The sequence below is a fragment of the Synchiropus splendidus genome, chromosome 1 (genome assembly GCF_027744825.2).
Source record: "Synchiropus splendidus isolate RoL2022-P1 chromosome 1, RoL_Sspl_1.0, whole genome shotgun sequence".
Lineage (NCBI taxonomy): Eukaryota > Metazoa > Chordata > Actinopteri > Syngnathiformes > Callionymidae > Synchiropus > Synchiropus splendidus.
Window position 1 is genome coordinate 57,629,081 of NC_071334.1, and position 14,528 is coordinate 57,643,608.

The 14,528-nt window shown below is 39.3% G+C and overlaps 2 protein-coding genes across 2 annotated transcripts in view; one reads left to right on the forward strand and one right to left on the reverse strand.

Moving 5' to 3' along the window:
- galt (galactose-1-phosphate uridylyltransferase) overlaps positions 1 to 11,633 on the reverse strand; it is a 29,655-nt gene extending 18,022 nt beyond the window's left edge. Inside the window, exons 1-6 of the mRNA XM_053853807.1 lie at positions 11,518 to 11,633; positions 10,900 to 11,069; positions 10,723 to 10,798; positions 10,518 to 10,566; positions 6,232 to 6,361; positions 5,440 to 5,496 (exon numbers count right to left, since the gene is read on the reverse strand). Of these exons, the coding sequence (XP_053709782.1) occupies positions 5,440 to 5,496; positions 6,232 to 6,361; positions 10,518 to 10,566; positions 10,723 to 10,798; positions 10,900 to 11,069; positions 11,518 to 11,554 (519 nt within the window). The 5' untranslated portion in view covers positions 11,555 to 11,633. The remainder of the gene's footprint in view (positions 1 to 5,439; positions 5,497 to 6,231; positions 6,362 to 10,517; positions 10,567 to 10,722; positions 10,799 to 10,899; positions 11,070 to 11,517) is intronic.
- A 292-nt stretch (positions 11,634 to 11,925) lies between these two features.
- Positions 11,926 to 14,033, forward strand: sigmar1 (sigma non-opioid intracellular receptor 1). Its single transcript, XM_053846701.1, has 5 exons — positions 11,926 to 12,134; positions 12,226 to 12,277; positions 12,784 to 12,932; positions 13,062 to 13,154; positions 13,223 to 14,033. Exons 1-5 carry the CDS (start codon positions 11,990 to 11,992, stop codon positions 13,450 to 13,452), a joined length of 669 nt encoding a protein of 222 aa, XP_053702676.1. The 5' UTR covers positions 11,926 to 11,989; the 3' UTR covers positions 13,453 to 14,033.
- Positions 14,034 to 14,528: the final 495 nt, after the last annotated feature.

The following is a 14,528-nucleotide window of genomic DNA, read 5'->3' on the forward strand; positions in this document are numbered from 1 at the left end:
CTATGATGTCAGAGGAAGCAGAATGAAGACGGAGCAGGACAAGGATATGACACGACAGAAATCTATAACACTATGAGCTAATCCAGCCTTTTAACCATCAAGTTCACGTGGCAGAGAAAAGAGGCGACGACGACGAGGTAAGCGCTTGGTGCCGCTGCCATGATTCAAAATGAGCACATTTGATCAGCCCGTTCATCAACACCTTCAGCACATTCTTCACAGGTGCAGAGATTTGTGCCTTTCAGAGCTCACTTACACTTTTTCTCTCACAGGCTTTTAAAAATGACAAATAGTTTTCCCCAGACAGCCACTGGCTTTCATTTATTTTAATACTGTGAAAATCAACTGGAAGCAACTAAGACGTTGACACAAGTGACAGGAGCACTTCATCACAAGTCACGCCATCAGCTGGCTTCCATTAACCCGGCCGTTTGGAGCCCAGAAAACATATTTGCTTGTGAGTGCTGGAGCTAACACGGTTTATGGGATAGAAAATTTACTGAGGAAAGCAAAACGGTCTGAGGTGACATAGAAAATGGTCTGCTCTGCAATAAATACAACTCTACCAAATGCCCTGCACTCCAAGTCGTGAGGGATCGCTGAAGAATTTATTTGACTGATTTAACATTTTACCAAAAGTTTGCTGAATACATCCATAAGAGCAACCAAACAGCAAGAAGACTGTGTGACAAAATACATGTAAAATGAGTGTCAGCTTGAAAATACGAGTGATTATGGTTTATCTATTGTATCAAATCTATTCATGTTACATTTGTATGCAGCTACCATGCGGGTAAACAGGGACAGAAGTTTTCCACACTTTTTTTTTTTACACATTCTTTACTTAAAATTATATTTATCTGTAATTTTGCAATTTTAAAATATGCTTCTGCATCTAGGTTGCCTCCCTTGGTTGTGATGCTGCACGCATTTTGTTTTCCCAGGCTGCAACTGCACCTCAGCTTTCCTTGTGCTCGTGTTCCCAAAAAAAAAAAAGAAGTTGTAGCTCTCCAGCGGGCTTCTTCAATACCAAGTAGCACATAACACACAGGGCTCTAACAAAGTTCTTCTCAAAATGAAAACTATCATTTTGGATTGAAACTACAGACAAAAATATGTGTCTGTTTTTGTGACTATGAATTGTGACTATCATTTTGGCCATGAGGAATTTTAGAAAAGGCAAGGCAAGTTTAATCGTATCGCACTATTCATAAACAATGAAAATGTTGTACATACTGCAGGCATATGAAACATTCTGAACTAAGATCCTGGGAGTACAAGGAGTAGAAATAGATTAGTTCTATTTATCATCCAGAGCAAGGGGCAGACATTAGGGAGGTGAAGAGGAGATCGCAGGCAGGGTGGAACAGGATGTGACAAATGATTGGGTGATCTATGAAGGAAGAGCAAGTGGCAGGGTTCTCCCTGTGGTAGAGTGTGTCACCATGGGAGGAGGCGCCAGAGATGAGGAAAAATCTTCAAAGTCCACCTTAAAGGAGCTCTGAAACTCACACTGTACTACTTGCTGAAAGAAAACAGAACAGAAACTTCCGACTGAGATGTTCCTAGCATAGAGGGTCAAATTCTCAGCACATGGGGCCCCTACACTGCAAAGCACTGGGGAAAACAGTGTATAGGAATGATAGACAGTAGTGAGACCTAGCATTATGTGCGTTTTACAAACTGTCAATAAGGCAGGCAACAGAAAAGGCTGAAAGATTTATTATATTCTGACTGATATCAATGTCAGACAACATGATCATGTCAGAGTCAAAGCTGTTTTTGTGTAGGTGTAAACCATCCAAAACGGGAGAAACACAGCTGTTTGAAAGGCTTGAGAGGCGCCATCCTATGGTTTACCAAATCCAAACATCTGTCTATTTTTTAAGTGACGTGCTTTCCACAGCGTCTGGATTTGCAGTGGAAGGTGTGTTTCAATTCCAAGCCTAATGCATTAACATGCAAGACTGAAGGCTGCCTTCGGCCTCAGCCTAGGACACAAAAGTCCACTTTCCCAATGTCACTATATTACGCCATGGATTTTTGTTTTTTAAGGGCTCTCTCTGGTAGCATCAAATCAACTTGACACGTAAACAAACATGGCGACCGTGCCCTGCTATACACTGCAAGATCACATGCCCTTTCGAGTATTATCAGGCTGCTATTCAAGGCTATGCCATTTCATTTGTGGATAGGTTTTACGCTTAGAAAATGTAAGTTGCTCCTGTGGCTTCAGCTGGACCAAGTGCAGGTAGAGGATTTAAAGAGGATAGAAAGAGAGTCAGTGGACCAGTGAAGATGGTCGAGATAGGTCACGAGAATGCTGACTTTCTGTGGCAACCCCGAACTGGAAATGCCCTAAGAAGATGAAACACCTGAAGACATTAAAATTGTAGGATAGAAAATCATTTACAAGACCTTCAATAAAACAATCAAGTGTAGTGTCTATGCAGACTTTACTGTATAGTAAAAATACAATTTGAAGTTGCATGGTTAAAAGTAGCATTTAAAAAAATAGAAAACCTAAATGGCTGAGTGAATTAAGGATGGTCTAATGCAGGACTGACGTGGGTTTTATTAGGTCTTCAAAAACATACAAGAGAATTCTATGCAAATGAGCAGAAGCTATGAATTATCAACTGATACCTTGCAGGCAGATGTGGTGCAAAATTGCAAAGTCACAATAATTAACAGCCATTAAAGCACATTTACAACAATTAAAAAGGAAATACAAAGTACATTTGGCCAACAAGACCAGCATTTCCACAAGGAATATACCTACAATTGCTTTAAGCAGCTATTTGTATGATTTTTAACTACAATATTCAGCACTGTGGCTGTGTGGATATTCTCTGTAAATATTGTAGCTATGCACCTCTGCAGGCCAACATCTATAGCTGAGAGTGTATTTGTGCACCTGTGCTTGTTCACACAGTCCCCCAGCATAATGTTTGGAGACAAGATGCATCAGACTAAACAAATACGCTCTATTTGCACAAAGAGGGGGCACTAATGCAAAACCATCAGTGCTGTTTTACTGACTTCCTGAGTTCATCGTTGACAGCTAAATATACATTTAGGAAGAGAAATGCACACTTACATCGTCACGTGGAAAACACTTCCATCGCTGGGAAATGTTTTGCCATGCTTTTAATGCACATACAAACTTGCATGGGCAATAAAAAGAAGCGAGTTAGTCATTGAACATTTTTTTATAATACTTGAATAAAGCTTCACCCCTGTGAGAGCCGCCCTGTCAGATGCCGAAAAGCCTTCAGTCCATAATTAACATTTTCTGTTCACTGTTCTTCAAAGTTATAAATCCACGCTTCTTATGTTTTAGCCCTTAGGGGTTGTTCATCATTGGCACACACGCAGTCGGTTTTGACTTGAAGCCCGCTAGTGCCCTCTGTTGGTCAAAAATGTACGCACACATATAGACACCTGTGTTTATTTGTTTTAGTAGTAGGAGTAGGAGAATCTAAAAATAGATAGTTGTATAATTAATAAATCACAAAGAGTAACACTTCATGTTGGTTTTAATATATGAAACTAGAATGATCTAAATGAACCATCTTCAAAAAGATGTTTTGGCTACAATATCACAATGCATGGTATAATGTGGCGCCCATGAAAAAATGTTCTCAGCAAAAGACAGTTAAATGATAAAGCGGCGTTACTTGCTTTGCCCAATTAATTATTGTTTTAAAACAAAACTAACATGATTAAGAATGAGACATTATTATTATTATTATTATTATTATTATTGTGCATCAGTGTCACCCTCCCACTAAAGGCAAAGTTAAATTGAGTTTATAGAGTTTGATTTTCATTTAAAAAAATAAAAGGCGAGCACATAATCAATTAATTGACTACATGGGGAAAAAACATTTTTAGTCAGCAGAACAGTAAATCTATCTCCAGCTTGTAAAAAGCTTTTCAGTGTGACGCCATGTGATGAAGCGATGCACCTGGAGCCGACAAAGAGTGATTGTCTCCCTTTTATCTCAGCTTGCTGGACATGTAGGGTCAGCGAATGGGTTGGAACCGCCATCTTTTGAAAGTGAGAGTGCATGACAAAAAGAAAAAAGAGGAGCTGAGCGTCTGGGCCTGGGCAAAATGCCAGTGAAGCTGTGGCCGGGTCACAATAAAGAAACTGTGGCGGATGTGCACGCAAACACATAGAGGAAGCAACAGCACTTTTTAAAAAAGAGATTTTTGTGATCTGTGGATATGCACTGTTATAGGTGCTTTTTCATAAACGATAAGGCATTTCAAAAACATCTCACTGACAAAGATGTTAAGCAACATATATCTTAACAACTACAAAAAAAAATTAAAAGATATATACAGGCTTCAGACTAAGATTAAGTTTCTAATGTTTGAGCACATGAATCTTGTCTGTCTGCGTTGGTGATAACTCATTTGCATCATCTGAATATATTCCTGTCGGTGTAGCAGAGTGGAGGAGGACAACAGTAGGAAAGACGATCAGCGCAAACAACTGTGATGTAAAGACTCACTTGCACTGACGCACATTAACATATTGTTAATAGAGCTCTAACTCTGAATAGCAAATATTGCAGTCCAGCACAGATTATCATGAGGTCATGTTAGCATGGAATGCACATGCCTAAATTTCTCAGCTGGGATTCAGCTGGAATGAAAACAGGTTGATTGTCCCTCGCAGGAACTCATTCCAGAGATAGACTTTCGCCAACCCGCTATCCATTTCCAACCAATCATGCGTAGAGATACACACCTGGAAACTCCTAAAAACCATTTGCCAGATTGCAACGGTGCCACCTAGCATACCCTGCACACAGCCCACGCTGCTACATTGATGCAGCTATACATCTTTTTGTATGTTTGCATACTTGTATAAATGCAGCTTCTATTTACCATTTTACTGAAAGCATGAAAGTGTCAGCACCACAGAACATCTTCTACTGCTGTGACAGATGATGGGAAAATGAAGTCCAATAGATCCTTCTGTCCTTGCTTTAAAAGGACCTTCGATGAAACAGTCATTAGAGGATGTGATTTTGCACGTGTAAAAGCACTTTCCCATCACTGACACCATCTCACCCTGACTGGTTCCTTACATCAGGTAAAACCATGTGATCCTGAGGGAGAATCTTTTGGAATGATGACATCACTGAGGTGGTCTTTCACCTCTGGCCATCACTACCTCGAACACTTTGTTAAAAGACGCTCCTCCTCGGTCCATTTCATAACAGAACACATTAAGTTCTCTAACATTTGTTGCGTCTCCAAAGTCACACCCTGAACATTTACATGCGTACGAACACACAGTGCCGCTATCACGCTGGATAGAACATGCCAATTAACACTTTCTATGCCAGAGTCTGTCTTTAACACTTCCAAAAGTGCAAATTGTAGCAATAACACAATTTGTGAACGTGTGATTCCTTTTACCTGACAATGAGGATGAGGATTGGAGCATCCCATTACAGCTCCCTTATTCTCAAAGATCTGAAATAAAAGAAAATCGTGATTTACGCTACGTTTTTGACATGTTGAATTGACGCATATCAAATACTTTTCTTTCATGCTTATGCATCACAGCCACAATATTTCTAGCACTTCTATATTTCAATTCATGAAAAAGACAAATAAATACAAATGGTACTTCAGCATAAATTGCGGTCAATGCGGTATGAATGTCTGAGTCACAAACAGCCACTCTGATAAATATAATTATATAATATAATAATATAATTCCAACGTTCAGTTCCAGAATATTGAACAGCTAATTAAAAAATAATGTGTTCTGACACAGGAGATGAAAGATGGCCACAGTGCTCACTGTCACACTCAGCTCTCACTAGTCATGAATACATGATTCAGTAAAACAATACACGAGTAATACAGCGATCACATTGTATTTAGTGAATTTCAACATCTATATTCACAATAAGGCACCTGCATGTGGAAAGATGTACGGCAACCTCTAACCTCTGGTGTTTATCCATTTCCTTCTATTGCTGTTACTGAATTTGCAATGTGTGTTTTGGCCCTGAGGCATTGATTAAAGTTTCATCCGAGCTAACAAAACCCATGTAAAATGAAAAATTGGACAGAGCAGAAAATGAAGCAATACGGACGCTCGGGCACGAAGTTGGTTACATGTTTTATTTATTTTTATTTTATTGAGGTGAGGTTTTGGATGCCGTCATTTCTGATGTGTGACATAAACAATACATTTACCTGAACCCAGGGGTAAGTGGCACCCAGTTCTTCTACCAGCTCAGCCCATTTGTCAATCACTTTGACTATTTCTTTCTTTTTCATGAGTGGGAGGGTGATGTCGGACCACGGATGAAAACACATGACCTTACTGGAAACATACAAAGGTAGAAAGGCAACTAGAACACAACTTACAACATTAGATGATGTGAAAGTTTAGTTGCCGAAAGAAAGGGCTTCTCTACATCCATCAAGATCAGTCCAGGTAGTTTTCAAGCAAACAACGGACTTCAAACAAAAACATTTGAAAATTAAGCCAAAGAGCTCAAATGACAAATAATTCTCAATGCAGCCTGAAGAGTCAGAGGAAGTTATTTTAACCAGCAAAATTACAAGAATACAAAATTATGTAAATAAAGCAATATGACATAAAAGGTAGTGTTGGCAGGCAGCAAGGTGGGGTGCTGATTAGTTTATGCAAATTGGAAAAAATGTGTTTCGCCTTTGACATGTGACGTGAAAACAAACCATTAACTATTTCTGGGTAAGAGCTGAAGTCAGGTTCAGTCATCCACAGATGAAAATTTGCCACACAGTCTTTTCCCCTTCAAGCCACACCACACAGCACCACTGAAACTGAACAGGACACGTCTTACTGTAAGTGGACAGATGTGTGGCTTGAACTCATGAAATAGATTCTGTATTTGCTTGTGTGACAAAATCATAACATGACAGCCACACACAACAATGCAGACACCAGGGACATTACTGCTGAAAGTGGGATGAGCCGTCACGAAACGCATATTTATCAATGCTCCATTTTTATAAATACCTGTGTCTATTGCTGGGTTGTTTCATATACAGTACCATGATGATCCTTTCACACTACACATCCTCACCCAACAATATTTTTTGGATGACAGGAATAGCCATGGTAGGGCAAACATTTAATTTCGGCAACAATCCTAATGTGTCAATATTCATCAGGGAAGGCATTGGGCAAAAAGCTATGAACCCCCCCTTTTGTTTCTTTATCTCATTTATGAACTGAAAAAGCAGACATATTATGCAGATGTCTGGCAAAGAAACTCATTCTGGTTTGGACCATTGGTGGGAAAATTGTCAATTTAGATTGAATTTAGAAGTCAGATTGTACAGACCGGAGGTCAGTCAATGAAAATTATTGTAGATCTGTCAACAACACCACATGCAGAGTGTATTGCCCTTTGCTCGACACAGAATAATTCTTGTGCAACCCGCCAGGCAGCAGCATGACCAACACCACCATCCCTTGCTACAGATACAGCAGCAGCACACTAAGTCAGGTCGGGGGCACCAGCAGCCATGGCAGGTGCCAGTTTATTAACTGCCCACACACATCAATAGAAAACCACTTAGCGATACAGAAGTTAAAAAAAAAAGTTTCAAAAAAAGCCACACTGGGTGGTAGCCCAGTTCAAGCCTGCCTCGGAGCACTTGCGCCTCCACCTTTCGCTGAATAAAGCCGAGATGGAGTTGTAGCCCCTGTGGCACACATGAAGGAGTTAAGCGGTACAGAATCAATGACAGTGTGGTGGGTCACTACAGGGCGCAAGATTCTACCTTGGCACTAAAACATACCAAGACCTTCTCACGGCACATTTAGACACCCATTCATACACGCTTAAAGGCTCGCCACCAGCTGAGGGTTGCTTTATCCTGGAGTCCAAGCGTCTTACTTCAAGGCTGCAGGGTGACCTTTAAATCTGATTGAGATAATTACATTTATGAAGCAATTAAATTATATGTTTAATAACATGAGTCGTAGGAATATATTTTGCATTTTTTTTTATCAAACATCTGACTGATTTATTACAAGATCAAACCTGAATGTATAAAAAAAACTAAATGGGTGAGGGCAGGACTCTTTTCAAATGCTGCCACCTCGTGCCTTTTCCTATCTGGGCTAAATCCCCCACAACCTAAACCCCTAAAACCCATATAGTCAGTTTTTGTCAGCACAGTAATTGGTTCTCTATGTTGCTGCCAGGCAACAAGCTCTGGTTCAAGCAGCTGCATGCATACGTCCTCTTAGCAAAGACAGAGGTGTAAACATTATGACTGCGTACATCAAGTAACAATTGTAAAGACAGAATCGAAATACATTTGGTTTCAGCATGTTTGCACTTTCACCAACGTGGATAGGTTGGTTCCACCATGAAAAGCTAGAAGCATTGAGATAGTTGGCATCATGTGTTTATATTTATTATATCTTTTTTTTTTCAGGCCCAGTGGTACCCACAGATGGTACATCGGATGGTGTATATGGCAGAGTTCAAATTGGGGTCCCCATGTGACCCTATTCCATGTCATCAATCACAATTCATGCTTTAATACTGTAATGAGAACTGGAAACATGCTTTTTTGGAAAAATGCCTTTTGGTCAAAGAAAAAATAAGAGTTGTTTAATGTTTATCTCGGGGCCACATCCATCGTTTTATGAAACACGTATTAAGGTGGGAAACAATTTTGTTTATCTATTTCCAATTAACTTTTAAAACAAAAAATATTATACCTAAAGAAAACATTCAGTATGACCAAATTTCTTTTTCCTATAGATCTCACTATGTCGTTAGAACTGACATCACGAAAGCTGTAACCCGCAAAGGATTATGGAATCAATTATGCACTGGATTAGTAACAGCACTGACGGACTTCTTGGTGAGACATTACATGCTTTCAACGTGACTTGACTACGTAACAAATATCTTAACTAGAGACGGGAGTTCAACAAACTTCTTTAAATGTTTTGGTGATTGATTTTTTTTTTTCAGTTGAAACATCACAGGCACAGAGATTCAGCAGTGTTTTGTAGCCCTACAACAATCTATCAATGTAAAACACAGCATTTCAAGCTGGTTTAAAAAAACAATGTCTTGAGAATGTATATATAATATAGAATATTTTTGCATTGTTTTGCCTCAATGTTCACTGAGGCAAATACATGTTTCCATGTATTTTACATATTATTTCATAGCATTCTTTGATATTGGAAGTATTCCTCAGAAAACAGTTGAGCTTAGACACATTGTGAAGTAAACATGTTTGTGTGAAACTAACATCTCATGCCCAGGCTTTATTAAAGTAAAAATCAAGCTGGAGTTATCAGTGCACACGAGGTGGAAAGCCAGTTCTTGCATGCTGGCAGCTCTACACCAGCTTTCGCTCTCTCTCTCTCTCTCTCTTTCTCTCTCTCTAATAAGGAGTCCGTCCTCCTCCGTCTCCAGTTCTGGGTCTACCTGACAACTAATATTGGCAAGTGCAGACAAAGGATGATGGTTTTTCACTCAATAAGACACATACAGAGCTGCCAGCACCATGGTGCATCCAGGGTTCATTACAAATACAGAACAAATCACTTTCTGGACCAGCTCAATGCAGGTCGTCAACATAAATGATTATTGATTTCGGAATGAATGGATACGTATATGAACAGTTTTCCAGTGAGGGAAAAATGGAGATAGACGGATCTATGCTCTGTTCACAGTCGTGAGGATCATGAGGTCATTGGTCAAAAGGTAAAGCTCTCAATTTCAGTGGGTTCTCAGTCACAAACGTACAGATATTGTTATTTACCATAATTATTTAGAAGCGATGAAAAACAGAATAACGGCCATAAAAGCATACAATAATGAATACATTTTTGATTTTGTATTTTTTTAAGCTTGAAAAAGGGCTACAACAATACAAGCAGTGGCATGGCACACATACAGTAAGTCAGTTGCTTGTCCAAACAGCTGAAGTTAACATCCTCAAAGATGGCAAATCTATCCATAAATACAAATCTCTGAAAGCGTTTACACCTCATTTCAGAAATCATGATCAGTACAGTATTGTTTCTTTGTGTGCTGACAACAATCAACTGAGCAACTGCCTCTTTAACAATGCAATAAAGTTTAATATGTATTCGTAACACCTAAAGTTCGGAAGTCTCTGTGTTCTTTGGCTTGGGTCTGTATGATAAAAGGGCGAAGAGTTCACGGTCAAATCTACTGGACCACTGTATGAGAGTGGTCCAGCAAACACTTTTTAATCTCCAACTATTATTTGCTCTTCACTTGTCTACCATAAGGAGTTTTAAAAGTCTTGCGCTGTATTAGAAATTTCAGGAAAGCAATTCAGATAACGTGTGCCAACGCTGCCATCTAGTGGTAGAAAAGAAAAAACATTTTCACATCGCGTCAATAATTTTACGTCACTTATTCAGTGTCTAACGTTATTTATGCACAACCGGTACCGAAGTACAAGCTCATCTTCACTATACTTACCAAACACCTCTAGCCGGTTTTGACTGGAACAGTGGGTGTTGATCTGGACCTGAAACAGCAAGGCAGTAGCAACATTAACAGTTTATATATATATATATATATATATATATATATATATATATATATATATATATATATATATATATATATATATATATATATATTTATATATTTTTTTTTTTTTTTTTTTTTTCCACACTCTTACCTGGATCTGGAGCATCTGGCTGAAGAGCAGGGAAGTCGTTTTCAAACACAAAAGTACCATCATATTCAGGGTTTTTCTGCAGACATTGATTATAAAAATAAATCACTATTGAAAATGAGCTTTGTTGACGAACACAGTCTTTTAAAAGAATGAATAAACAAAAACTTTGGTCCCTACCATTCCATTTGCGCGTACATTCCCTGGACAGAGCGGATTATTGGGGTCAGATCGGGGTATCAGTTCCTCAGGCGGTTTTTCAATCTGGCCGGCCCATGGTCTTTTCATGCGGTGGGCTGACACGAGGACCCAGGTGTCCCTCAGGGGGTTGTAACGCAGGTGCTGGTGTTCTGGGAGAGAAGCCCAAATGTCAATGACTCATGAGAACTACAACTTGAAATACAAAAAATGAGAACAAAACAAAAGGACAAAGAGACTCATTGAAACTGAGTGCAATGACTACTTGTTTACACTGAATGTTACAATAAATTGTTAGAAAAAAATGGTAACTTATTTGCAAAGCTATTTTATTTTCAATGGTTTCTTGTTGTTATAACCAACTATGATTGAAGATGCAAACTGGCGAAATAATTCACAAACAAAAATTAAAACACAAAAGATGATGCCAAATGATGCCATTTATTAATAATTTGCATGTGAATTAAATTTGCAAAAGACAATTTATATGAAACGGCAGAAACGTTCAATAACGGTTAACTGTGACTCCAGAAACTAAAGAGCAGTTTGTGAAAATATGGAGAAGAATGCAAAGGTGGAAAGTCTGCTTTAACATCATACCTTTTGGATCGAAGCGCCCCTCGTCTTTAGCACTCATGATGAAAATTTTACATAAAATATCAAGTTAATATGTCAGTCCATCTACTTCTCTGTTTGCTACAAGCATAACTCCTGACCACCACTTCCTGTATGAGGGGCGCCAGCTAAACCAGAAAAAAGTTTAACACATGAAATTAATTCCTCAAAAGGTATATATGCAGTCACGCACTAAAATGAGATGATCTGTGTTTTTATTGGTTTTGGTTTGAAACAATTACACATTTTGAGCGCGTATAGTCAGAAGAATTACAAAACAGTTCAAGGGGGATTTCATTTTATCTGGCAACCACCAACTGTCATTTCAATGTGGTGTGTGATTGGTTTAGAACATATACCCCGCCCCCGCCTGACCAGAAACGAGCACAGAAGCGACCCCACGCTGCGCGTCTGAGTTGACACATGCTGCAGATTCTTGTCCTGTTTTACATCCATAATGCATGTTTTTAAAGTCATCTTGAGATTATTCATAGTTGCGGTCACTTCGGCGCTGGTTGTTTTGCTATTGCAACATTGGTTGGCAACCAAAGAGTATGTTTTTAACAAGGAAGACGTCGCCAAGTTAGCTAAACAGTATGCAGGTAATGTTACATCGTTTTCCGCAGTCGCGTATATTATTCTCTGTTCAGATGTGTCAGTTGTTTTTCTAAAATCCCATTTTGATCTACACAGGACAAGATCATGACCAAGCCTTCGCCAAAGTGGTAGTGGAGCTTAGGAAAAGGTAATAACACCTTTAATTGTTGACCATGTTGAATGTTATTAATAAGTGGTAGATGTGCGAATATGTCATTATTTGCTTAGAGCTATGTGAAGGCACATGAAATAACATATGACCAGGGGTAACGCTGTCACGTTTACCAGGCCATAATTTCATCTTGAGTGTTGTAAAGTATTTTTATCATCAGTCATGTAGATTAATTATTTGCGCAGGAAATTGATGGGCAAAGGTTAATCTGTCGTGGGTGAAACCAAAGTGAAACCATTTTTTTATTATTTTGCTTCTTATGTATGATCTATTCAAAAACCAGACTACTATTAATACGAACACCCAATGAAAGTATTGACACTTCTGGTTTAAATAACATAATATATATATTGTCCATCATCAGATGTCTTATTGTTCATGTTGATATCGCACAAGCATTGCACCACTGACATCGCGTGTTCAGCATATCTTACTACTGTACTCATGGCAGCCTCTGAAAAAAATCATATTTTTGAATTTAGGTATCCTGGTCACATCCTGCCTGATGAAGACCTGCAGTGGGTGTTTGTCAATGCTGGAGGTTGGATGGGTTCCATGTGTGTTCTCCACGCCTCACTTACAGAGTATCTGTTGCTCTTTGGAACTGCGGTAGACACTGGAGGACACTCAGGTGAGGACGTCTTGGTTTTTCTTGGAGGAGATAAGAAAGAGGCTTTTATTTACACCTGGTGCAGAGAAGGTGTATGAAACCATATGTAAACCATAGTGCACTGTTATAGTTTAAAGTTGTGTTTTCCAGGTCGGTATTGGGCAGAGATTTCTGACACCATCATCTCAGGAACCTTCAGACAGTGGAAAGAGGGAACAACAAAGAGTGAACTCTACTATCCTGGTACGGCGCTGTGGTAATACTTAAGTAAGCACCTCACTTTTTAAAGGTCACCATCATTCCACCTGCAGGGGACGTTATCGTGCACACCATAGGGGAGGCCACTTCCGTCCAATGGAGCGCTGGGACTTGGATGGTGGAGTATGGCCAGGGATTCATCCCGTCTACTCTGGGTTTCGCTTTGGCAGACACCCTGTTTAGCACTCAGGACTTTGTAACTATGTTCTACATTTTCCGTGTTTACGCAAAAGCCTTGCTTTTAGAGGCCGGAACCTATTTCACTGAGTCAGGAGTGTTCTGAAGCTGGAGGCTGAAAGACATTGCGCATGGAATTAGTAACGCTGAGGTTTGGTTTGTAGTCACGCGCACACTGCCAACCTCTGGAAGAGTGATGGAGAATTTAAAGTGTTGCTGCTTTTTTTAAATTGTCTACATGTCATTAAAGTACTAAAAACCCAAGTGTATACAAAAAATAAGTCTCTGACTGCTACGGAACTATTCGTAGATTACCCACTAAGTGCTGTTTTGTCTGTCATCCCCTGACTGCTACAACATTCAGAGGACTGTTGTTGAAATTCATTCGTCTGTAATTGCTACCTCCTCGTGAGATTAACTCTTGTTTCTTGTCCGTTGTCCCACTGTGGAATCTGATTAGAGGACCATGCACATACAGTAGCACAGGTCATCAAAAGAACAATTTAAATTCAGATCTGACTCTAAAACTGAGCTCATCCATGACACACCATGTTTGTCTTTCAGGCCAAAGGTGAGTGGTTCATTTCAAATGGACGTGAAAGTACACAAATACACTAATCATTGCTGTTGTGTGCATTTTACTGTAAAGAAAATCTGGTAGTGATGATGTGGAAGAAATAAAATATATTTTTGATGATGATCTGAGTCTATATTTGTACTGTGTTTTGACAATACAAACCTTATTAAGGGGAAACAGACCCATAACAGGGACAAAAACATGGAGAAAGATGTGAGAGTAATTACATTGTTACATGTATTATTACATACAGTATGTGAACCAAGCGGTTCCAAGACAGTAAACGCACAAGTTCAATTTTTGCTGATGAGGCTAAATAGAAACATATACAGTATAAACAAGAGAAACGTTCATAATGCAATAGAGGATGGCCACATTTTTGAGAATGTCATGGAACCACGAACTGCATGTTGTGGACTTAAATTTGATTGTAGAAGTGTATGGTTGGAGAACAAATTTTTTGAGGTCAGTCCACTGGCACCTGTCCACCAAGTCCCACTTAAGTTGACTGCGCTCGCCATTGTCCCACAGTTAGCTGAGGCAGAATCACGAGAGAACCTCTGGATGTGGATATGTATCTGGGGTTTTGATGAACAGCTTGTCTG